Source organism: Perognathus longimembris, chromosome 13 (genome assembly GCF_023159225.1).
Source record: "Perognathus longimembris pacificus isolate PPM17 chromosome 13, ASM2315922v1, whole genome shotgun sequence".
Classification (NCBI taxonomy): domain Eukaryota; kingdom Metazoa; phylum Chordata; class Mammalia; order Rodentia; family Heteromyidae; genus Perognathus; species Perognathus longimembris.
This window is the reverse complement of record NC_063173.1, coordinates 45980885-46006871: the sequence shown is the minus strand read 5'-3', so window position 1 is coordinate 46006871 and position 25987 is coordinate 45980885. Positions and strand designations below refer to the sequence as shown.

At 38.0% G+C, this 25987-nt stretch overlaps 1 protein-coding gene and 1 long non-coding RNA gene across 2 annotated transcripts in view; one reads left to right on the top strand and one right to left on the bottom strand.

Annotated features, from left to right (window-relative positions):
• The window catches only part of Hsd17b12 (hydroxysteroid 17-beta dehydrogenase 12), a 121561-nt gene that overhangs the window by 73618 nt on the left and 21956 nt on the right, over nt 1-25987 (bottom strand). The window contains exons 2-3 of the mRNA XM_048360436.1: nt 4600-4646; nt 1505-1580 (exon numbers count right to left, since the gene is read on the bottom strand). Of these exons, the coding sequence (XP_048216393.1) occupies nt 1505-1580; nt 4600-4646 (123 nt within the window). The remainder of the gene's footprint in view (nt 1-1504; nt 1581-4599; nt 4647-25987) is intronic.
• LOC125361838 lies at nt 1142-23140 on the top strand. Its single transcript, XR_007212999.1, has 3 exons — nt 1142-1323; nt 10503-10510; nt 23130-23140. It is a non-coding gene; the product is annotated as an uncharacterized LOC125361838 (long non-coding RNA).

Below are 25987 nucleotides of genomic sequence, written 5' to 3'. Positions count from 1 at the left end.
ATAACTTAAGCAAACACAACTCCTCCACACCTACACACAAAAAAGCCCTGGAAGACACTTTCTTTAATTAAGAGTAATATTATAGAGCAACAAGTTATTATTTCAGCCTCTTTACCACCATGCAAACCTCAGAATTTTCCATGCTGCTACAATATGTTTGTCTCTATTGTTCTCTTGCTAGTGCTTTGTTTTCATTGTGGCCTGTAATACCAAGTGCAATGACTTATTTTGGTTTTGATGTCGTTTTTGAGATTTGTTTTTACCCATCCATCTTCACTCCAACAGCAGGGAATATATCCAACTTGTATTATGTGTTGCCTGCATAGCACAGTACCTAGTACAAAGGCACTCACTACACGTGTTCAAGGCATAACTAAAAGAACGAAGATGTGTCTTTGTCAACATTAAATCTTGATTTATGTTTATGAAAACATTATCCTCCCAAAGAGATTGTCCTAATTTACAAGTCTCCTATTATATTGACATTATTTGAAGAAAAAAATTTTTTTTCAGAACTTTCAACATTAAAAGGAAAAAAAAGTTCCTTTTAATAAAGGTCAATTCAGTCCCTTTACCATCTGTTCCTTTACAAAAATGTTTGAACAGGTTCCTGTCTTTCTCCACAATCACATTTCTGCCAACAGGTTACCTCATATCACAAGTTAACTAAGTTTTCAAATATCATGAAAGCAGGCCTTCTGACTCATTGAGCAAATTTCATATGGGCTGGAGTACTTATTAAAGCATGTCATGAGGTAGTTTTCTTTGTATATTAAAGAAAGGGTATATATTCATTCATATCAAAGAATTTCAAAATTCAACATTCCATTTCATCAAAAGCATCTGTTTTCTATGAACCTTTATATCTAGCAACTACTGGTTGCTTTTCTTAAGAATGAATTTCAAAGTTCAGGTACTAGTGATTCACACCTATAAATCAGAAGACTGAAAATTGGAGGATCATGGTTCAAAGCTAGCCAGGGCAGAAAAGTATGTCAGTTCCTATTTCCAACTAACTAGTAAGAACCCAGGCTGGAGGCACGGCTCAAGTGGTAGAGTATCCGCCAATTAAGCAAGCCATGTGAACGTGAGACCCATGATGAGTTCAAGTCTCAGTACTGGCAAAGAATGAATTTATATACATACATATTTTTATGTCTTTAAAAATTAAAAGACATGACTACAAGTAGGTAAGAATGAAGTAGTACTGTCTCCGGAAGTATGTTAGTTTGCCTCCTAACTCTCAATTACCTAAGACTTCTTATTCAAATTTACCCTTTAGCAAAGCTACACTGCCTAGAGCAAGCGTGAAGCCCTGATTATGTTTGTTTATTTATGTTTATGCATTTAAAAAATAGTCTATCTTTAAAACATGTGATTAACAGTATGAAAAAGTTTTCTGACTTCTCAATAAATATGTCAAAGCTAGATATCTGCTTCAAAACATTAGATTAGCCACATTTCATTTGTAATGAATCATGGGATGTTGATGGCGAGAACTTACTTATCTCACTGGAAACTTGGTTCAGTTTATCCTGTGATCTGCTGATTAAGACAATCTTCATTCCATGCTGTGCTAACTGAAACAATAAAAATAATCTCAGTCACACTTGTGCATTTCATTTTAAATAGAAATTAGATAGGTTCCATCTGAGGAAAATCTGATTGGGTGATAATTAAAATTTAAAAAATGCTCCAAAGGGCTCTCTCTTTTATCAAGCATGTACACTCAAAGGGTTTAAGAAGGATGGTAACTTACTTTTCATTTTCAACTTGTCTACACTGTTTGGGACTTTTAAATGTTAGGTGTATACTAGTAGGAGAATTTTTGTTATAAACTGGATGCATAAAACAAAGATGGGAAATATAACCAGTGTTAAAACTTTGGGCATCATAACTTGTGAACAACCAAGGCAGACTAAAAGAGCTCAATAAATTAATAAACATTTCCTGAGAAGCACCTTCTACCCATGTCCCCAACAATGTGTAAGTTTTACATAGAATGAATAAGATTTATGTATGTATATGTACTTCCTTCTCTAAAGACTAAGTAGAGAAAAACATACTACCATGCAGAAAACTTCTTAGTGAACACTCAAGACAATTTATAAATGAGCAATACATTGGGTGCTATGAACTATAAATGATTTAGTGAGCTAATATTCCAGTTTTAAATCCCAAAGTCAGCTCTTATTAAGTAATAAGTGGTATTGCAAATGAAGCTATGGAAACTCATCTTTTATAAAAATAACAAAGCCTAGTAATTTGCTTGATTAATCTGCTATAAAACCTCCAAAGAATCCATTAGGCCATATTAATTCTTTAAAAAAAATTAACAAGGGAGAAAGGGACAGATAGAAACTTATTTATAGAAAAAAAAACCCTAATAAGTGTAGATGAAAGATATCATTAGAAAATCACCATTTTTAAAACTATGGTAATAATTAATCTAGGCAAACATTGTCAATAGCACTTAAAAATCACTGGATAAAAAATGACTGAGAAATAGGTTATTTACAATCTCAAAGTTTCATTCCACATATTCCTTATTAAGGACCTTTTATAATGGAGATTTATGGTAGACCATATCATAATAAATTGTTCACCTTAGCATAATCAATAATGAAACAAATTGACTTAAAAAGCGTCTTGATAAGATGGCTCAGAAGGGTAAATATCAGTTGCATAGCATTTATGCTAAAAACGTTTATCCTCATTAGATGAAGGAACAAACAAAGTTTCTCTGCAAAACAACTGGCTGGGGGTTTTGCAAATGTTGCTGTTGGAAGGGGATGATAGTATAGCTCAGTGGTAATACATTCTCTTGCATGCCAAAGGCCCTAGGTTGGACTTCAACTCCACAACAGGAAATGGGGAAGAGGAAGAGGAAGGGGTAAAGGAGGAGTTGAAGAGACGGTCACTGTAAAAAAAGACATAAAATAGGCCTAAGAAATCTTCTAGGTTAAGCAAACTAAGAGATATGCATGATACCAAATGCAATCCAAAATTGTTAATTGAAAAAAAAAAGTTGCATTACTGAGCAACTAGGAAACTTGCATATGGGTTCAGTTGAACCTCCTTTGTGTGAATATTGTACTAGGGTTATAAGGGTAAATGTTTTAGTTCTTAGATTTATCCTGAATTAGTTGAAGGTGAATTAATATATACCTATATCTACATCAATCTAGATATGGCTATATATACATGCGTATACACACACACACACACACACACACACACACACACACACACACACATATATCCCTAGACAGATAGATAGATCTGTATATAGGGATATAGATAGATAGAATTATAGCTATCTATATAGTCTTCTATAGATCTACACAGTACAGAATATAGATCTTTATAGCATATATTTATATAGATACAAATATATAGATGCATACACTTATTTATCCAGATATGTGTATACTTAAATATACTTATATCTATCTATATCCCTATAGATATGAATCTATATTTAAATCTAAAAATATATATAACATATATATTCAAGTGAATAACTATAAATATATGTCAATATATAAATCTATGTAGCTGTATCCCTATAGATCTATCTATCTATCTATCTATCTATCTATCTATCTATCTATCTTTAAAAAACTTTTTGTGCAGGTCCTGGTGCCCAAACTCAGGGTCTAGGCACCATCCCTGAACTTTTGTGCTCAAGGCTAGTACTCTACCACTTGAGCCACAGACACTACCTCCAGCTTTTGTTGGTTAACTGGAGATAAGACTCTCAGGCTTTCCTGCTCAGTCTGGCTTTGAACCCCAACTGTTAGATCTTAGCCTGAGCAGCTAGGATTACAGATGTGATCCACTGGCACCTGGCAAAGGCACATTACTATAATATACAAATTGGCCTGCCAGATAACGATAATGGTAATGATAAAAATAAAGTAAGATAAAGGTAAGAAAGAGCTAATAGGTAAGTCCAGGAGAATGGTGGGTGCTTATCAGAATTTGAGATTCTTCAAAATAAAAGGTTCCCCCCCAAAAAGCCCGTTAGTACAGTAAGTGAAAAATTCAGTGCCTGTCCCAGTATCTTATAGAATTAGGTAACTGTGCGAGGACTAGTGAGAACTGATCTTGCCTCAAGAGTTCCTGCTTGGTACAGTAGTCTGACTAATACCATTTCCCAGCCTTTAATTATGGTACAGGACTCGAATCCTTTGTCTGCATCTGTCGGTATCTTTAGTAACCACAATCCCTCTCTGGAAATGGTGCTGCAGATTAGCTTAAAAATGTGATTGACTATAACAATATTTCTATCTGTTGGGAAATAAAATTGTTGACTTCTGGAATTGAGGACTGTCCACATTCAAATGATGTAAGATTACATGACATTTCTCATAATTCTTAGTAGTCAGCACAGAAAGTTTTGTACTTATTTTGTGCAGATAGTTGCTCTAAATTTTGTTTATGTTCACAAATATGGTATTTCTGAAAAGACAGAAAGAAAGAACACCTATGGTCCCTGTGATTTGACTTCCTAAATCCAAACTACTGTAAGTGATTATTGCATATTTGTTCTTACTTTTTCTTGTAACAAAAAGAAAGATCTTGAAAGTCACTTACCTCTTCTGCATATGATTTTCCGATTCCATCAGTACTGCCTGTGACCACTGAGAAGGGAAAAAAGGAACCATTTAGTTAAGGAACTAAGGAAATAGTCATAGTAAAACTCGCCAATTGCACACAGGAAAATCTGTGCAATACTAGCAATGAATGCTGGGGCTAGGCATGTACTCTAGTACATCCCCTAGAACTTCATGTACCAAATAAATGGGCAAAGCCAGGCATTCAGATTTACAACAGCTAAAATTAAAAACCATAATACCAAGTGTTGACAAGAACATAAAGCAACTAGAACTCTCATACGTTGCTGGTAGAGGTGCAAATCAACACAATCATTGTGGAAAAATGATTTGACAGTATGTCTAGAACTAATGACACATCTTCCCTATGCCCAAGTAATTCCCAAGAGATATGAGTGCATTATGTCTACTGAAAGAAAACTCTTGATAGCTTCACTTACCTAGCATAAGTATACAGGCTTAAATATTAATCTACAGACATCAGTTTGAAAATAAAAAAATATTAATCTACAGAATAACTGTGTACCTCATAGTCGTAACAATACAAATGGCAAAAAGAGAACTACTGACACATGCAAAACATGAATCTTTGAAACACTTCATTGAATGAAAAAAAAGGATGAAGGGGTTTCTTCCTCAGCATCATAAAAAGTATACAATAATTCCACTTATAAAGTTTAAGATGAAACAAAACTGATCTGTGGAGAGCATTGTCAGAATATTAAGTTACCTCTGGGTGTTGGAGATGGCAGAGAAGAAAAACTACTGGAGTACAGAAAATACTCTATTATCTTGATTGGGATAGCAGCTATCTCTGTAAAATCACTCATATATATTTACATATTCACTTACTGTATATGCTGTACTTTAGTAGGTTAATTCCTTTTGGGGGGGGGAGGGGCCAGTGGTAGGGTTTGAGCTCAAGGCCTGGGCTCTGTCAGTGAGCTCTTTTTGCTCAAGGCTAGCACCCTACCACTTTGGGCGACAATGCCACTTCTGATTTTCTGATGGTTAATTGGAGACAAGATGCTCATAGACTTTTCCTGCCCAGGCTGGCTTCAAACCTTGAACCACAATCCTCAGATCTCAGCCTCCTGAGCAGCTAGGATTACAAGCATGAGCCACCGGCACCCAGCTAATAGGCTAATTTTTTAAATTAAGAATAGAAAAGGATGTGAATAAGACTTAATTTACTTTTGGGAAAAGAACTAATCCTCATTAATTGTTTGCCGTGGCATAGTTTGCACAGGGACACAAATAAATGCTTTAAAGTTTTTCAACTTTTATCAGTTTACAAAATGAACTGATTCCCTGGGATTCTTTTGAAATATTTGTAGCTCCAATGGTTTTGTTTGTTTGCTCAAGTCATTTTTTGTCCTGCTTATGAAAAACACTATTAATTCAGAGGTTTAAGCCTTTGTTGTAGAACCAAGGCAAATGAAATGGAGCACTACATGCAAGTCCCTCCAACCTCACAATCAGTGCAATCATGCTTTCCTGTAACTTTACATCCTGACTGTTCTTGGAATTTATAGGGTTCCAAATTTTATTCTGTTTCCCTCTCACTGATTGACTAATGCTTGACAAGTGAAAGACAAAACACATGTCAACTGGTTCCAATTCTCTCTTTGCTTTCAACTTTTTTTGTAGCCTGTAAGAAGACATCAGAACCACCTTTCTCTTTCCTCAAGTTGTACAAATACTTCACAACAGCCTTAGGCTTTATTGTTACTTTACCACTCTCTACGTTGACTTGATCACTGTATACCCAGTGTGTGTGTGTGTGTGTGTGTGTGTGTGTGTGTGTGTGTATGTGTGTGTTGGTGTCTTCTGCTGCTGTTGTGTTCGTTTATTTGGTCGTTTGGTGTTTGAGACATGGTGTCATCTTTCAGGATGGCCTGGAACGCATGATCTTCCTGTCTCACCTCACTTGGATTACAGGCCTAGACTTCCACTTCCAGGACAACATGTCTTTTTAATTCTTCCATCAGATTGTAGACGTTTTCTGAGAACCTCCATGCCTGAGACACTAGTTTCTCAAAGGTCTACAAATTCTCAGTACAGTAATTATAACACTCCTACACAGACTTACTTATTACAAAGGCTTTTGTACCCTCACTATCCTATTTAAGCCTACCACTATGGAACAAGAAAACCAGATATGTGGTTACAATATGAAATCATTATAATATCAGAAATCTTACTTCAAGAAACTTGAACTCTCTTACCAACAATATGCTCAAGAATTAAACTACAATAAAGTCACAATGTTCTGCATATAAAATTTTTGGCTTGCATAATTTCAAAATTATATAGGTAAGTCAGGGGTGTGTGTGTGTGCATGCTCATGCACATGTCTTGGTACTGGAACCTGAACTTAGGGCCTCACTCTCTTACTCAGCTTTTTCACTCAGGCTGATGTTCTACCACTTAAGCAACACCGTCACTTACAATTTTGGCTGGTAAACTGGAGATGAGTTTCCTGCCCCAGCTGGCTTCAAACCACAATTCTCAAATCTTAGCTTCTTGAGTAGCTAGGATTACAGGTGTGAGCCACCAGTGCCCAGCTATGTGTGTGTTTAAAACAGCCAACCCCACAGTGACCTAAGACATACATTGAGACTTTAAAGATAAAGCCAGTCCAACAAAGACCAACAACTACCTGTCACATCTACTGCTCTATTGATGGAGCCAAAATAAATCTTTCCTCTTTTTAAGTTGATCATCTCAGGTATTTTAAGCAAGCTGACTAACATGACCAGTCAGAACCGTCCAGGATGGAGGTGTTCATTTTAATCTTTCTTGTCAAGTGTGCTATCAGATCTTGAGTCAGTATCTCCAAATAACTGCACTCAGCTGTCCTGGGCAGTAAATGTGTAACTAGTGCTTTATGCTGAGAGACACAGGCAAGGCTCTCTTGCATCACTAGATATCTGAAGTCACACCCAAGGCTTAAAGTCATAATAGCCATGACCTCTGCTACATCTGCCACACAGTGTTACTTCTCTTTGCTCAATTCTTTTTCTTTACAGGTGTTATCACTGAGAGTATTTTCAAAACTTTTCTTACCATGCACTCACCTTTATATATCAATGTCCAAATTTGTTTCCTGATAAACATGACCTGAGAGAGAAGGGGTCAAGCTTCCTTCCTTTGGAACTTGATTTTCTTTATACCAAAACAACACATGCGCTGTTAGAATAGAGTGGTTGAAACAGGTTTATATGAGCTGGACAGGAAACCTGTGACTCATATCTATCATACTAACTAGTCAGCAGTCTGAAATTTGAGAATCATGGTATATCTGGAGACTCTTATCTCCAATTAACCAATAACCAATTAACCTTGTGTTTATTCCCATGTTCAGAATCCTATGCATACACTGCTATCTCCTAATGGATCAGCTTTTTATTGCTTATGGACTTTTTACAGTTGAGGAAAACTTCTACTTCCCTTTTACTTTCCTCATCCTTTCCATGAAGTTATATCACAATGTGTTCCCAATGCCTGTGCTTACATTATTGTAATACTGCAAGTCAATTTTGGCTTTAATCATGGAAATTCAGTACAGGGTAGTAGTAAAGCACTTGCTTAGTATGTGTTGAATTTGATCTCTGGCACTTGGCTAGCATGCTGAGTTTGATTCCCAACATGACAAAAGGAAAAAAAAAGAAAGAACAGAAAAAAGGTATAATAAAGATCTCATAAGTAAAACTATCCTCAGTTCAGACAAAGAAACCAAGCAAGCTCAGAGGTCCCAGGCTACCTACACTGGCTACAAATTTGTGGGTTTCTACATATTCTCCTCAAGTTTGATTATCCCCTAGAATGGCTTACACAACTCACGATAACATCTGATCGATTTATTATATATAGGGCACACATCAAGATCAACCAAATGAAGAGACACATGGGGAAAGGCCTGAGAAAGCCCCAGATTCTGTTTCCAGGGATTCTCTCCAGGCACAGAATCAGAGCAGGTACACTACCTTTCCAGCACATGAAGGTATTCACCAGCCAGGAAGCTTCACATACCTTCAGTTTCCAAAGTTTCCTATGGGATTCCAGTACAAAGCACTCTATCATTGACAGATGTCAACATCTCTAGCTCTTTCCCTTTCCTGAGGTTATTCATAGATCTTTTTAAAAGTAGGCTCAAAGTCTCAACCCCTAATCAGTCTTTCTGGCTCCACTCTTGAAGCCATCTACTATACCACCATGAGCCATCTTACCAACATAAACGACAGGCCTGTATAGAGTAACAAAGACCTAAGGATTTAGAATCTCCCATTCAGAGACAAAGGCTAGTCAAATTCATTGCTTTACAACACTTACACTGGTTGAATACAAGCATATCATTCACCACTGAGCCAAAAAGTAGAATATAATTACATTTCATTTCCCAGTCAACTTTGTTTTTCTTGGGCACAAAATTGACTTTTTCTTCCATTTGTATAGTTTTCTTTTTTAATACTTGCCTATTCTCTAACAACATTCAGTATAATCTCCCACACAATCAACTCTATTCTCTCCCCCCGCTCCCCGCCTGCCCCCTTTCTTTCTTTCCTTAGCAATCACCTTCTGGGAGCCCTTCATATTTAATCCTACTCCAATATGGAATAGTTCTTTTCCTGACCTATTATACAGCTGTGGCCCAGGGCGTCATTTTGAGAATTTCCTTGGCTTCTCTCCTACATTGAAGCCCTTGTTTTCTAAATTTTATTCTCCTTCAGTATGACAGACCAGACCTGCCAGTAGCCTCCCAAGAATAAATGGAAATACATTTTTATAAATGCCTTTAAAATAATGTTTTCTGTACAATAGTCTTGTATGAAGGAGGAGGGGGGAGCAGAAGAGGAGGAGGAGGAAAAAGAGGAGCAAGAGGGGGAGGACAAGGACAAGGGGAAGGGAAAGGGAAAGGGGGAAGGAAAAAGCGAAGGAGGAGGAGGAGGAGGAGGAGGAGGAGAAGGAGGAGGAGGAGGAGGAGGAGGAGGAGAAGAAGAAGAAGAAGAAGAAGAAGAAGAAGAAGAAGAAGAAGAAGAAGAAGAAGAAGAAGAAGAAGAAGAAGAAGACGACAATACAGTTACTTATACGCCAGGTTGAGTTTCTCCTATCACTAATGTTATATTACTATGGAATATTTGGCATAACTCATGAATGATCACTGAGATGACTTAACTAAATTCTGTATCTTAGTCAGACTTCCTTAGTCATTACTAAAAGTCTTTTGTCTTTTCTAGGGTACCATAGAGGATAGTCATAGTACATTTAGCCATCATTGTCTCCTTATGTGGCAAAGTGAGTACGTTTTTAATTTGCATATCTTTTTTAAAGTCTACATTCAAACATCACACATTATAGTTTGACTGGGTATAGAATTTTAAGCAAGAAGTAGTTTTAATCCAAAAAAATTTAGACAACATCCCATTATCTTCTAACGCAAGCAGCTGAAAGTGCTTCATTTATAGATTTCAGTCCCTTTGTAAGAAGCCTGTTTTTTCTTTCTTTCTTTTTTTGGTCAATGAGTTTTTAGGATTATTACTCATTCCTAATACTGCAGAGATAATATATCTTCAAGTGTATGTTTTCTATTCACTGCTGCTAGGCACTAATTGGCCTTAAAATTCATTCATTTTCAATTCTGGGAAATTTTCTGGGTGGTTGGTTTGTTTTAAATACTATCTTCCCCATACCTTGCTCTTTCTTAAATCCTTAGTAATCAGGATTTGAACTCATAAACTTATTTTATTTTTCTACTTTTCTGTATATTTCTCCAATTTTATCTTCTATTGAGTTTTTCAATTTAAGCTGTCATGTTTTCATCCTAGAAAATTCTTTCTTCCCTATTCTCTTTGCTTGTTTGTCCACCCAGAGCTCTCTCAGAATCCCAGGTTCTTACTATAGATTCATTCTCTTCTCTTAACCTAAGGGCATTAATAACAGTATGTTTAAATATTCGCATGTTCTTCTTGTTTCGTCTAAGTTCCTACTAGATTTCTTTGATCTGTCTCATCTTGGAGGCACAGGGATATCGGTAAGAACTCACAGATAGAATGATTATAAAGTAGCTTTCACTACAGGGCAATCAATAGGCAACCAGCTCTATAATTGGGAAATCTACAAAAGTCAGCATGTCATTTCTTTGGGATTCTTTCGTATTTCTTAAAGAAGAATGCACTGTTTCTAGTCTCCTGATTGGTGAGCACTTAATCTCTGCCTCCCCTGCCCAATTTCTTTTTTTTTTTTTCCTCAAATTTTTATTATCAAACTGACGTACAGAGAGGTTACAGTATCATACGTTGGGCATTGGATACATTTCTTGTACTGTTTGTTGCCTTGTCCCTCATGCTCCCCTGCCCAATTTCTCTGAGTATGTAGTATTCATTTGGCTCAAGCCCAGCCCCACCATGCTCCTTTGAAGTACATGTATATCCAATGTCTGTGTTGCTCTGGTATTTAAGGAAAATCTTTGTTGCTTGTCAGTGGTAGCCGCTCCATGAGCTCTCGGGTACTCAGTGAAATCAGTGATCCACTCCTCTACTACCTCTACTAGCTAGGTGTGGCTATGTGAAGGATTTTGAATGAGACTGCTGAAAAGGCAGCTGATTCAGCAAAGATTCCCTTTCTGCCCTTCATCTTCCCAGTCCAGAAATGATGGCTATCGGTCCAGCAGTCTCTTGAACCATAAAGTCACCCTGGAGGGAGAAGTCTCAAGAAACAAGGCCCCAGGGCTGGGGATATGGCCTAGTGGCAAGAGTGCTTGACTTGTATACATGAGGCCCTGGGTTCAATTCCCCAGCACCACATATACAGAAAATGGCCAGAAGTGGCGCTGTGGCCCAAGTGGCAGAGTGCTAGCCTTGAGCAAAAAGAAGCCAGGGACAGTGCTCAGGCCCTGAGTCCAAGCCCCAGGACTGGCAAAAAAAAAAGAAAAAAAGAAAGAAAAAAGAAACAAGGCCCCAGGTGACACCGCTGAGTTACCATGACATTGTCTTTAATAAACAAATCATTTCTTTATGCTTACTGAGGATCTTTTAAAAATGACCTGTAGTCCTTGAACTGGGTGAAAAATAAATTTCTACAACAGCCTTCTAATTCCTTTGCCTGCTCACAATCTACTCTTCAGTTCATTCTCTACACTAAGGTCACAGTGATCACACCCAAGTGCAAATCTAAAACCTGTCAGTAGCCTCCCTTATTCTTTACCCTTTTCTTTGAGTTGGCCGTCCCTCCATTGCATTGCTCCTTCCACTTATAGTCCAGTTCCTCCAAGGCAACATTCTCTCTCTTCTATATCTATATCAATGTATACATATGTATATCAATACTCTTGATATACATTCTGCTATGGTTAAATAGTCCTTTCCGAAATCTTTTTGTTAAAATTGTAGGAAGAAGTGGACCTTTAAGAGAGACTTAATCACAAGGGTTCTTCCCTAAGGCCTGGAAACTAATTACAGCCCCCCCACCGCAAAAACAAACAAACAAAAAACACAAGAAGCTTCTTACAGCATGTCTATTTGCTGGGTCCTCTTCTGCCCTGTGAGGACACAGAATTGGGGGGGGGGGGCGCACAGCAACAAGTCATTGTCTTGGAAGCAGAGAACAGCCCTCAAAAGCTACTGTTGGATGGTAGCATCCAACAACACTGTGAGAAAATACATTTCTGGTCTTTAGAAATTACCCAACATATGGTATTTCGTTGTAGCAGCACAATGAGAAACAATCCCATCAGTATTTTGTTCCTATCTTTGAGGTACCCATTATCTCTCCCTTGACAACTAGACTAAGGATTTCTTATTACTCTATATGTATTTCTGATTCATAGCATTTACCACAGGTTTCCCAGGACAGAGTTTGTGTGGGTCACCCAGTGTAGCTGCTAGGACAATGGCTGGGGACAGAGGGGCGGGGTAGAGAGAAAAAAAGAGAGAGAGAGAGAAAGAAAGAGAGAGAGAGAGAAAACCAATGAGGTTTTACTGGATGAATGGATGAGTGAATGAAAAATTAGACTATGAATGGGAAACTATCCTCTTATGACATAACATTATTGACCACTACTTTATCTTCTCCTCACTGGAAAATAACATACAGCTCCAATACACTCTTCAGCTGCTCTCAAGTCAAATGAGAATCAATGATCCAAATGAGATTTTTCAAGAAAACTGATAGAGAAGTTTTTGTTTATGAGAAAACTCTAGATACAGACTTTATGAAAGGATTCTGTGGATGTCCTTGAAAGAAGTTGATTTTCATGGCTAGAAAGAACCACTTCACTCTAACATAATAGGTAATATAGGAAGTAAAGCCAGTATAAGACCAGATTAAGCAAAGGTAAGATTAACCACTCTGGTTTAGTAAAGGATGCTCAATTGCCCAAACAGTGCCCAATCACTGTTCTTAACTGTTCACAATTCAGATGTGCTTCTTTAATGAACATTGGGTATCCTCAATATCCATTTTGCTGAGGAGTAAGGAGATAGGATAGCTTTCAACAATAGAGAAAAAAGGTGTGGGGCTTACCTATAGTGGTAATGTAGTGTAATTCTCCAACCCACTATGGGATGGCCATGGGTATAACTCAAGTAGAGGAAAAAGAAAAGATTTCTCTGGCCTCATGGATAAATATAATGCTAGAACCCAAATCTGCAAGCCTTTGAGAAGATGGAAACTGACGACTCTAAGAACATCCCAACTTGGCACCCAGAAGTGTCTAGCTTGTTACAGATTATATAAAATACTGGCAACTGACCAGGGCTCCACTTCCAGATTTTATACAGTCAACAAAAATACTTAGCCTGTGTAGGTTATAAATATTCTACTTTTTGTCCTCAACTTGCCAGGAACAGATATTTTTAGTAAGAATCCAATCAACCTTATCAAAACCAAACATCAAAAATAGTCTAGAGGAACACTGGAAGCAAACACACTATTTTTAGCTCCTCTGTCTATTCCCTGCCGCTACCCACTAAGTTCTTACTGCAGAGCCCAGGCATAAGAGCTTCGTTATTCCAAGCAGGTTCCTTCTCGTGACCCTTTTTTTCCCCCTTGAACACCTGAATGTAGAAAACACTCGATTGATTAAAGATTAATACTGCTGCAAACCATGACAGCTGCCTTTCCACTGAGTACAAGGGGTGGGGGGTGGGATGTAAAATGACAGAAAGCTTGCATCAGTATTCCTCTTGGGGATCTATAATACAGAAAGAAAATTGCTATTTCAATTCCCTTTTGTTGCTAAAAATAGCAGTCTCAATTGATTTAAGCAAACAGTCTACAGGCTTAGCAAGGCTGAATTTAGAAACCACTGAAGTTCCCTGAGACCAAATGCTAACGTAGTCTAACACATGCCAGCTCATATTTAACAAAGAACAAAGAAGAAAAGCATTCAGTGTGCAAGTTAATAAAACAGCAGCAACGTCCTACATTTTTACGGAAGAGAAATGGCACAAGTGATGCAAAATTTTTTTAAAGACAATAATAAATTGTTTCTCCTAATCGTATTTTAATAAAAAAATAATTTTCAGAAAAATACAAGCGTAGGAATAAGCTCAAATATGTGGGCCTTTCTCTATAGTACCCTAGTTTAGGGCCATATATGTGTTTTTTCAAGCATTTACCGTTTATGGAAAGAAAATACCAGGTTCACAAAAGTCCCAACCCAATACAGGCACCCCTGTCTCCTACTCAGTCCTTACAGGCTCCTCACTGAGTTATATTCTCCTACCCTTCACTATCTCTCTCTCTCTCCTTTCTCTTCCTGCCCCATCACCATCCCTTGTGCACTCTTCTTGACACAACCTGTTTGCCACTCAAGAAACTAACAGATAACCAAACTCAAACCAGTAAACAAAAAGCATCAAGTATGTGTGCGGCTCAGCACAGAGACAAGAGGAAAACTGAAGAGAAGAATCCACTTAAAACATTGAATCTCCAAGTCCAACTTCCAGGTACAGCTGTGTGGTCCCTTCCGATATCCCCATAATGCAAAAAAGACCTGATGCTGGGTTCTTCACTCTACTGATTTCTTCATTTACCTCACTTATTTCTTCACTTAACTAAATCCTTTCCAAATAATGATTCCAAATAATGTGGTTAAGGCCACTTTCTCTCTAAAAATGCAAACCCTGTGTGTTCCATGCCTCTGTGACTTAGGAGATTGAAACTGCCTGGTAGTTGTCTTTGGGAATACCCAAAATGTAAAGTGATGGGAGAGAGGGGGTAAGTGGGTCCTGAGAGTAGGAATTCTGAATGACAGCAAAGAATTACCACTTTTAAGACAGGCCATAGACACCATATTGGAAAGGCATAGGCTGTTATCATTATAGCACAAGGAGCAGCTCAGAATGAGGCTGATCCACATCAGAACAACAAGGTACAAGTCCAGGCTTAAAGCCCAGCTCTGTCCCCTGTCAGAGGATTAAAAGAGATTAGTAATGAGGGGACTATCTATCCCATGGAAGTCACTGTGAAGATTCAATATAGGAATGATAATCATAGGTCCTACCACATGGGACTGTAAGAACATGCAATACAATAATGTATATTATGTATTCACCGGGATACCTGGACCCAGTAAATTCTCAATGAATGTTAGCAATTAGATTAGGAATACTAGGAAATGAAAAGGGGATGTATGGCAAGGTCAAAACAAAACAAAAAACCCTGAAGATTTGATATAACACCAAAAACACAAGCAACAAAAGAAAATGGAAACCTCGATTCTAAATATTTTTTTGTATATCTAAGGACACTACCTAGAATGTCAAAAGGTTAGTCACAGAATGGGAAAGTTATTTGTAAATCATATTTCTAATAATTGTATAGTACACAGAACATATAAAGAACTCCTATAACTCAACAACCACGAGAAACCATTGTAAAAATTGCCAAGACTTGAACAGACCATGTATTCAAATATATGCAAATAGCCAATAAGCACAGGAAAAATGCTCAGTATCATTAAAGAACTTCAAATCAGAAGTATAATGACAGATCAAGCTGACCAAATTTTCAAAGATGGAAAATAACGGTTGGTGAAAGTATATGTATAGCCACTGAGAAAAACAACAACAACAAAACACTTTGGAAATTCCTCAGAAAGACAGAAGAATTATCATGTGGCTCAATGACTCCAGAGTTAGGAACACCCTCCCTCCTACAAAAAACAAGCAGAAACTGAAAACAGGTACTCAAATAGAAATTTGTGCAAGAATGTTCACAACAGCACTGCTGAAAACAGCAAAAAGTCAGAAACAACTAAAATGTCATCAGCCAATGAATAAACAAAATATATTATGTCATCCCTACAATGGAATGTTATTCAGTTGTTTAAAAAAATAAGAAGGAATAAAATACTGACACATACTATCACATAGGTGAACCTGAGGTATGAGCATCATTCTAAGCTAAAGAACTAGACATAAAAGGTCACACCCAGGCTATATGATTTTCTTAGAACATCAGGAGTAGAAAGAAAGTGATTGTTGCTAGGGGCCAGAGGAGGAAGGAATTGAAGTGATTGTTTTGACAGTGTTTCCCTTGAGAGTGATGAAAATGCCTTACAGCTTGAGAGGAAGGGTAGATGCACAAAATTGTTAACATAAATCCCAGAACTATGTAGTTTAAAGTGGTTAGTAGTTAATTTTATGTGATTACAATTCTCTGGATCAAGAAAGGAATTGCTATTATTCTTGCTAAATCTTCCTTTACATTGGAAAGTAAAACCTCAATTAATATATCATTTATACCTGGGTGCCCATGGCTCATTCCTGTAATCCTAGCTACTCAGGAGGCTGAGATGTAAGGATCACGGTTCAAAGCCAGCCCAGGGAAGGAAAGTTCATGAGACTCCTCATCTCCAATAAACTACTCAGAAAAAGCCAGAAGTGCTGCTGTGGCTCAAGTGATAGAGTGCTAGCTTGAGCACAAGGAAGCTCAGGGACAGTGTCCAAGCTGAGTTCAAGCCCCAGGACTAACAAAAACAAAACAACAATGAAAAACACATATGGAACTTAAAGTTTGGACCTCCTCCCAGGGGAAGAAAAGTCCCTTTAACTCGATATCAACTTACTGAGTACTTAATGTGTCAAACATAGAAGCAAACAACATCTTTGTAAATCTTCAACACTCTAAGAGTAGCAGCTCAGACAACTCGGAGGGTTGTAATGTAAGACCTTATTATAGTTACTAATGTTACAAAGAAGTAAAACACAAGATATTAAAGGATTTGCCAATAGTTACAGCATCCTAAATCTAATCACTAGAATGACTCTACTACACAATGGAAAACTGCCTTATAAATTCAGAACGATATAGAACCTATAGAGGTCATATTTGTAATAATGTACTATGCATACACAAACACTCTGTGGAGTCTCTTAATCTGATAATGCTGGTTCAACTTTTATTTTTCACTATTTTTTAACCGGTCTCTAAACTCCAGCTGAACTCTGTCTCAAATAGAGCGCAACAGGGAGTCTGCTACACATTGTGCCCAAGTCACTTCTCAAATTGAGAGTATTTTGTACATGCTAGGCAAGTGTGGTTTGAGTCACACACCCAGCTCTGAGAATGACCTTTTTCTTCACTCCTCATCCCCAGTAGGCACTTTTTAATAACTGAACTCCTAGGTTTTATGGACTACAACCATGTATCTGGCTATTTGGTTTCTCAGATGTCAAAGCCCTAACTAATCTTCCTATTAGGAGAGAGTAAATATTGTGCACAGGTTCAGAATAACTGGAAGTAAACAAATAGAACCCAAGTTCCCTAACTTTTTATCTGGTTCTTAGTAGTAATGACTCATTAGCTCATGAAATGTAACAAAGAAAAAAGTTGTTGGCAAAGTTTATGAGATTCTATCTGTGGTAAGAATTAAATAATCCTAGTTTTATTTTTCTTCTTCACATTTAAATGGCAATAGTTCCATCTGTGCAACCGTCTGACAATATAAATCATTAACAGTCTCTCTACCCTAAGCAAGAAATTCACATTAAGTAAATGACTACAGGTCTAAAGTTATATCAGTAAGTCCAAATTGGATGGCTGCTGTAGCTCAAAAGCTGGAGATTTGGCTTGAGGGGTAAAGTGCTGAGTTCAAACCCTAATACTAGGGGGAAAAATAACTTAGCTTTTAATATATCTCATGATAGTGCACATTTAACTGGTAAATAGTAACTAAACATTTCCTTAGCACATAAGCACTGTATAAGTACTACTCAGTACGCAAGTAGGACAAGAGTACCTACTATTAAAGTGTCCTTGAAATATACACTATGTATGTGGTTAATGCTACAAGGAGAGGCCTATTTAATTCAGTTAGCATCTACCCTAAAATACAAAAGTACTTCACTTCAGCCTTCCAGAAATGACACAAAAGAAAAAAGAAGTCAAATGTACTCTTGTGCTCATAGAGAAATGGGGGTTCATTGCCCAGTGACACTTATACTTAGTACCTAGTCTTGGTCTCTTGACCTAGATCTGGGCCAAACATAGAAAAAAAGGACTGAAGACAAAAAAGAATTTTTAAAAAGGGTGGAAAGAACTATTGAGGTTTTGCTGCTACTTTACCATAACACCAAGTACAGAGTTGTAGGTTCAACAACACAAAGGGGCTGTGTGGTTTTTTGGTTCTGAGGGGATATATTATCAACAGTATGCCTTACTCTCATGATTTGTCTATCGTACAAAAGATTCCAATAGACCAAAATTTTATATAAAATTCCCTCTCAACTGGCTCTTCCTTGGAAAATTCTAAACTCAGATTTTACTTAAATAGAACAGAGCCATATCTGGAGTTAGCTGATGCTACATATAAGAATATTTCCTGCTTAAAATAATAAAGGTTGCTGTAATACTTTACACTGAGTGCTGTTTGGTAGAATCTACTTATTCCTCTGACTCAGTCTAAAAGGACCACCAAGGCCGCATTTGGCTTTCTCAGCCCTCTAAGACCTGTAACAGGCCTCAGTCCTTTCTCTCATATGATATCTGGCTACACAACTGTCCGCTTTGCTAAGAATAAGTATGGCAATATAACATGTCATCCTCAATATAAAGCCTATTAAAGTTTACCATTCATGCAATAACTATGTAAATTGAAATCTGTTCTTCTAATCAGAATGTATATTTGTTTTGTTTTGTTTTGTTTTGTTGCCAGTCTTGGGGCATGGACACAGGGCCTGAGCACTGCCCTTGGCTTCTTTTTGCTCAAGGCTAGCACTCTACCTCTTGAGCCACAGTACCACTTTCAGCTTTTTTCTATATATGTGGTGCTGAGGAATCGAACCTAGGGCTTCATGTATACGAGGCGAGCACTTTACCACTAGGCCATATTCCCGGCCCTTCTAATCAGAATGTAAAGCAAACTTCCTGGAAGCCTTAAGCATCTTTTCAGAAGGTAAACACACCATCTTCCCAACCCATACACACTTTAGTTATTTTTATAGATTTCATTTTCCTGTACCAGTCTTAAGAGTGGGCCACACCTGTATTCTGACAGACTGGCAGCTTATAATTTAGGGCACAACATGCTCAAGAACCCAGAGAGAGATTAATGGACAGATGTGTCCTAACATTTGTCCTATAAGGACAACCTAGATACTAACTAAATCTAATTCATCTTGGGAATTTGTTGCATTTAAAGGCCAGTGCTAAGCCAGGCACTAGTGGCTCACACCTGTAATCCTAGCTTCTCATGAGGCTGAGATCCGAGGAACACGGTTCAAAAGCCAGCCCAGGCAGAAAAGTCCCTGTGAGATTCTTATCTCCAATTAACCACTCAAAAAAAACAACAACACCCAAAAACAAAAAATGTAAGTGGGGCTGTGGCTCAAGCAGTGCTAGCCTTGAGCACAAAGAGGCTCAGGGATGGCACCCAGGCCGAGTTCAAGCCCCACAACTGACAAAATCAGTGCTGAAACTGGGGAATTTCTTTTTTATAACCTTACCACAAAATAAAAACAACAGGGCAAGCAGGCATCTGTTAAGTATACTTGATGGCTTTGCCTAGGGAAGCCCATCTGTAAGATAGGACAGAACTCTGGACCCCTTGAAACGCACTGGAAGTTAAAACTCAAGAGTTGTAGAAATCAGGACTGTCAGTATGAGCCATCTTAGGCTCAAGCCAAACCCTCAAAGTCTCCTGTCCTTCTATGTTCAGGGTTTAGTTACCCCACTACATTCCTTTAGCACAACTCAACCCACTTCATCCCCTGGACCATGGAATGCGATGCTGTTCTTAAAGACACATAACCCTGATCCAGGCTACTGAACTACTTGAATTCATTCTTCTTTAAAAATGGGAACAACAATAGTACTTCAACTCAAGAGATACTATCATTATTACTATGTAATCATCTAATTGCTTATTGGAATATAAAGTAAAAACAATAAAATGAAAATTTTTAATTTTAGAAACATTACAAGTCTTGCATTTGTAGCTCCTGACTATTTAATGACATCAAACGTCCATTTAGAGAAGATACATCCATTGTCCCTTGCATTTACTGTCTCTTAGGCATTTCTCTACCTAGCCCTCAAGTACAAAAAACTGTTTGTTTTTCTGTGGCCTAACTTGAATAGACCTACCAGGACAAAGCTTCCTATGAGATTCACTTGCTAAAATAGTAATGACTTACATTTTTCATGTAAGTTTTTCCTTTTTCCTAATTATAATGTGGGCTTCATAAGGATAAACACAGTTATAGTTTATCGATGGATGACTCTTCTGTGAAGATACAGAATAGTACCTAGTGGATAGTAGATTATCAATAAATACCGCTGAGAGTCAGGTGTGGTGGTATGTATACACCTGCAATCCAGAAGTCCAGAAGCTGAGGCGGGAGAATGGTGAATTAGAAGCCAGTCTAGGCTACATAATAAAAAATGAATGATGAATATGCAACCTGGCCTACCCCAGGCTTTTCTGGTATGTCTATACTGTTATTGGTGTTTCTGACTGTTCAAACACTACAGAAGAATCACAGATAGTATCACTGTTATTACTGTCATTATGAATGAACTAGCATTTATAAAGTTCTTACTGTGTTCTACGCAGTACACTGAGTTGTTCCAGTCTAACACATTACTAAATAAGAATCATCTTTTTTAAATTTTCACAATGGTTTCTAAGGTATATACCAAGTTTATAAATGAAGAAGCCAGAATTCAGAAGAGCCAAATAATTTATCCAAGGTAAATAACAAAGTTGGAACATGACTAGCATAAGTTATAAATTGAAATGTTTGGCTGCAGTGCCTACACGTGACTGTGGGTGTGAAATAGCCGCATGTAAGTCTCTTCTTAAAAGCAATTGCAAGCTCAACAAGGCAGGAATGCTGTCCCCCAAGCCATGGAAGCCACCAAAAGTGATTAACACCTGAGGCACAAAAATAGCTATTCAGTAAATACTTGTTACAGACCTAGGCAAGTAAATCTAATTTTGACATCTAAGCTTTTATTAAAACAAGATGTGAACTGATGTTACATAAAATTAATTCACAAATAAGAGTATGTGCCCCTTGTTTTCTCTTGATCACAGCAAGGATTCTTCCTTCTGTTGTATTCTGTTGCTACTCAAGCATCTGGAATCCAAAAACCTGGTCTTTGCTATGATCTGAATGTCTGTGTTTCTCTAAAGTGAAAATTCATTCAGAGGTGGAACCCTTGGGAAGTGATCAGGTCATGAAGTCCTCATGAGCGAATTAGTGTTCATTCAGAGATGAGAGGGCTCATGTGTCTCTTCAACATGAAAACACATCTATAAGGAAAGAAGCAGGTCGGAAAGACACCCTGGTATGAATCACCTGACACTAAATCTGCCAGTACCATGCATGACTTCATAACCTTCAGATCTATGGAGAATAAATCTATGTGTTTATAAGCCACACATTTTACACCATTTTGTTACAGCTGCCCAAATGGAATCAAGACAGATTTATTTTCAACTTTCTGCCATCCATGGAAACCCCTTAGCTCTTAGGCAGTTATTTTCCAAGCCCCCCCCCCCCCCAAAAAAAGCCAATCCCTTGTGTGTGAGACAAGTAAATGAACGAACATTCATGTACATATGTAAAACAATAGTTTTGGAGAAAGCAGTCAAAAATGGAATGTACACATCTTTTTTCTCTTGCCTTCAACAATCTACAGCAACCTCTCGCATTAGACAATAAGCAGAGATTCGTAAGCAGCTGCAGACAGATGAATGAACTCTGGGATGCTGAAAATCTGTGAATTGAAGTATCTAATAATGAATTGAAATAAGAAAGAAAAAAAAAAAAACCTCCTCCTCCAAACAGTTATATGAACAAATCAAAGGAAAAAGATGAGTTGGAGGAACAAAATAAGACAAAGAACAAAATCTGGTCTATGTGACACATTTATAAAACTGATGGCCTGTCAGCAAGATACTGATGAATATTTTCACAGGATAAAAATGGCAACCCAGATCTAAAAATAAACTACTGCGCTGCAGACCTGTCTGGTTCAGCTACACCACTGGAATACAAACACCCTCACTCACCAGTACATTCTGACTCAAGGCTTCACAAAAAAGGGAAAACTGGTTTATTTTTAGCAAGGTAAGACGTTTCAAATGGTTTAAAATCAGTTATGTTCTCTACATAATGTACACTGAATTTAAGTTTTAAATGATCTTCATTTTCAAAAAAAAGGTAAAATAAATGGTGATAGCAATAAACCATTAGCTCACCTTCTACAAAAGATTATTTTCTTCCACCCCCTTAATAATAATAAAACAGTGACATTATGACTACCTCATCATATCCTAAAATAGAAATTCAAAAATAAAATTACAAGTTATTTCTAAGCCTTGCAAATTTCTATGCCATGCTAAGTTAAACGGCATATCTACTCAAAGTGCTAACTCCATAGAACTGTGGGTATGGGGATGGGGTGAGGGGAGATCTAGTATCTTATTCTGCACTCAAACTTACAATGAAAGCTAGCTAACAGCCATTAGCTAAAATCCAAAAGTGAACTTCCTGCCCTTCACCAGCAGCATTCTTACTCATCACATCCATTCACTTTTTTCAATCTTGCCTTGCCTTACAGAGTTATGATGCTGTTCTTAGCTAGATGGTGATTTCAGCTCTAAAAGTGACAATGTCCTGTCTTCGGAGACCTCCCTGACCCCCTATAAAATATCCCCCACTCCACTATCCACACATGATTCCAAGATTCTAGCTTAGTTCCATGTCCATCAGGAATTATATTTACCTGTTTAGTTCATTACTGACCATCTTCCCTGCCTCACTATAAACTCTCAAAAAGCTAATCTACAAACTGGATGAGGTGGCTCCCGTCTATAATTCTAGCTACTCAGGAGGTTGAGATCTGAGGGCTGCAGTTTGAAGCGAGCCTAGGCAGTCCATGACTCTTAAATTAACCACCAAAAAGCCTAAGCGGAGGTGTAGCTCAAGTGGTAGAATGCTGATCTTAAGCAAAAAAGTTCAGGGACAGTGTCGAAGCCTTGAGTTCAAGCCCCAGCACCAGCAAAAACATACACAAAAAAGCACTAATATATAATGAATTCACCTAAAGCATAGAATGCAAAGTAAAAACAAATAATAAATTTAAAAACCCATGGGAGCCAGATAAACAAATGAAAGTGAATAAACTAGGCAATTTCTAGCTAATATGTCAATACAGGCCCAAATAACAATTGGCTATTTTTCAGAAGGACAGATACACAGTCTTCTGGATGAATCTTCTAGCTCAATGCTATTTTTTTTTTTTTGCCAGTCCTGGGGCTTGAACTCAGGGCCTGAGCACTGTCCCTGGCTTCTTTTTGCTCAAGGCTAGCACCGCCACTTGAGCCACAACACCACTTCTGGCCTTTTCTATATATGTGGTGCTGAGGAATCGAACCCAGGGCTTCATGTACACGAGGCAAGTACTCTTGCCACTTGGCCATATTCTCAGCCCTCAATGCTAAAATTTTTATTGCATTTTTTCCACAAAGTAAAATTCTGTATAAGACAAATAAACCATATCTGGGAGACATATATATATATACTCATATATATATGCCATTACTAATTAAATCTCTAAAATTTATACTATTTGGTATAATAGATTACCCTAAAGATGACCTAACAACCCCTTACCATTCCACACTCACTTCATTCTGAATCTGCCATTCCTGCCAAAGATGTAGTCTATTTTCCTTTACTTGAACATGTGACTTACTTTAACAAATTACTTTGTCTTCTTCCTGTGTTCACATAATCCTAGCCAAATGTAATGAATGAGAGACTATGCAGAGAAGATTCAAGACCTCAGACACATGTGAGCCCATCTTAGATCTTCTGATCATGGTCAACCTTCTAAAAGCAGAAGGCTCCAGACAAGGAAGGTCATACCCTAGAATCTTCCTGCCCTAGCAAAGCCATCTTAACTGATCCTATAGGGGACAGGGGTGAGAACCCCTTGTGAGCCCTACTCTAATTCTTGACCCACAGAATTGTAACGCAATGAGCATTTTAAAAAAGGAAGCTAGCGGGCTGGGGATATAGCCTAGTGGCAAGAGTGCCTGCCTCGGATACACGAGGCCCTAGATTCGATTCCCCAGCACCACATATACAGAAAACGGCCAGAAGCGGCGCTGTGGCTCAAGTGGCAGAGTGCTAGCCTTGAGCGGGAAGAAGCCAGGGACAGTGCTCAGGCCCTGAGTCCAAGGCCCAGGACTGGCAAAAAAAAAAAAAAAAAAGGAAGCTAGCAAAGGCCAAAAGAACCTCAGGAAAATTGGTGCTAAAGGCAGGAAAAAGACCAATTCATGTTACATAGTGGTGGAATATTTGGCAAGACTATTATAAGATAAAAATATTTATCTAACTTGTGTTATTTCCAGATAAAATACTGTAAGTGCCAAATGGATTATTTTACTGTATATGATAAGAGAAAGAAAAATTAAATAAGGGCTTTATTTTTAAGCAAAATTTAGAGGAAGAATTGTCCCCAATCTTTCCAACTGGCAAAGATCATCATATTAAGAAACGGCTTCTTGCTGGGCACTGGTGGCTCACACCTGTAGTCCTAGCTATTCAGGAGGCTGATATATGAGGATCATGGTTCAAAGCCAGCCTGGGCAGGAAAGTCCATGAGACTCTTATCTTCAGTTAACCAACCAGAAAACCAGAAGTAGCATTGTAGCTTAAAGTGGTAGAGAGCTAGACTTGAGCTGAAGAGCTTAGGGACAGCACCCAGGCCCTGAGTTCAAGCCCTACAACTGACCAAAAAAAGAAAAAGGAAAAAAATAGACTTCAAGTAAATATCAAAGTAAGAGTTTACCCATTCGACTTTTGTTTAGCCTTTGAAAATATTTAAAGTACTGCCTAATGGAACATTCTCACCAATACAAAGAAGCTTCTAAGAATCTTAAGGACTTTGGTATAGAAGAATCTAAAAGATGCAAAACAAAGACAAGTCTATTTCAAAAAGGAAGTTCAGAGGAAACTTGAGACATGAAATCTACTCCCAATAAAATTCATAGAACATTCTCAAAGTTGTTAGGAAAATTGTAGTACTGAAAGTACTGCTAGCTTTGATTAAGAGAGAGAAACAGGGCTGGGGATATGGCCTAGTGGCAAGAATGCCTGCCTCATATACATGAGGCCCTGGGTTCGATTCCCCAGCACCACATATACAGAAAATGGCCAGAAGGGGCGCTGTGGCTCAAGTGGCAGAGTGCTAGCCTTGAGCAAGAAGAAGCCAGGGACAGTGCTCAGGCCCTGAGTCCAGTCCCCAGGACTGGCCAAAAAAAAACAAAAAGAGAGAGAGAAACAAGTCAAGATGATTAAAAAACCAAACAAAAAACTTCTATGGGTATATAACTTCATATAAATAGAAAGCAGGCTGAGAAGGCTACTTGTCTATAAACACACCTATTTAAGAACAAGAGAAGCAGAGGAAGAGAAAGCCAAGAGCCCAAAGGGGAGATCCAGCAGTCTCAGCAAACAATACATTAGGGAGAAACTCCTCAGGAGCAGACCTGGACAGTTTTGAAATCCACTGGGCACATGTCAAAGAGTTCTCTCACTCCATTCATCAAAGCTGTTCTGAACCAGTAGTGACTAATGTCCATCTTATTTCTTTTCTTCATGACTGTCTGGCCTCAGTTGTCTGGTTCCTGTCTTACCATCATACACTGGAGTAGGCAACTGTCCTGTTAGTTTCCAACTTTCTAGATCCTAAGAAACGACATCACACAGCTATACCTGAGAAATTCCATGTGCATCTGGACTTCAGTTAGGTGATAAGATACTGGACTCCACAGAATCAAATGTCTAGGGGAGCCATAAATGTGTTTTGCATGTGGAAGAGATGTGAACTGCTATGCTCAGAGG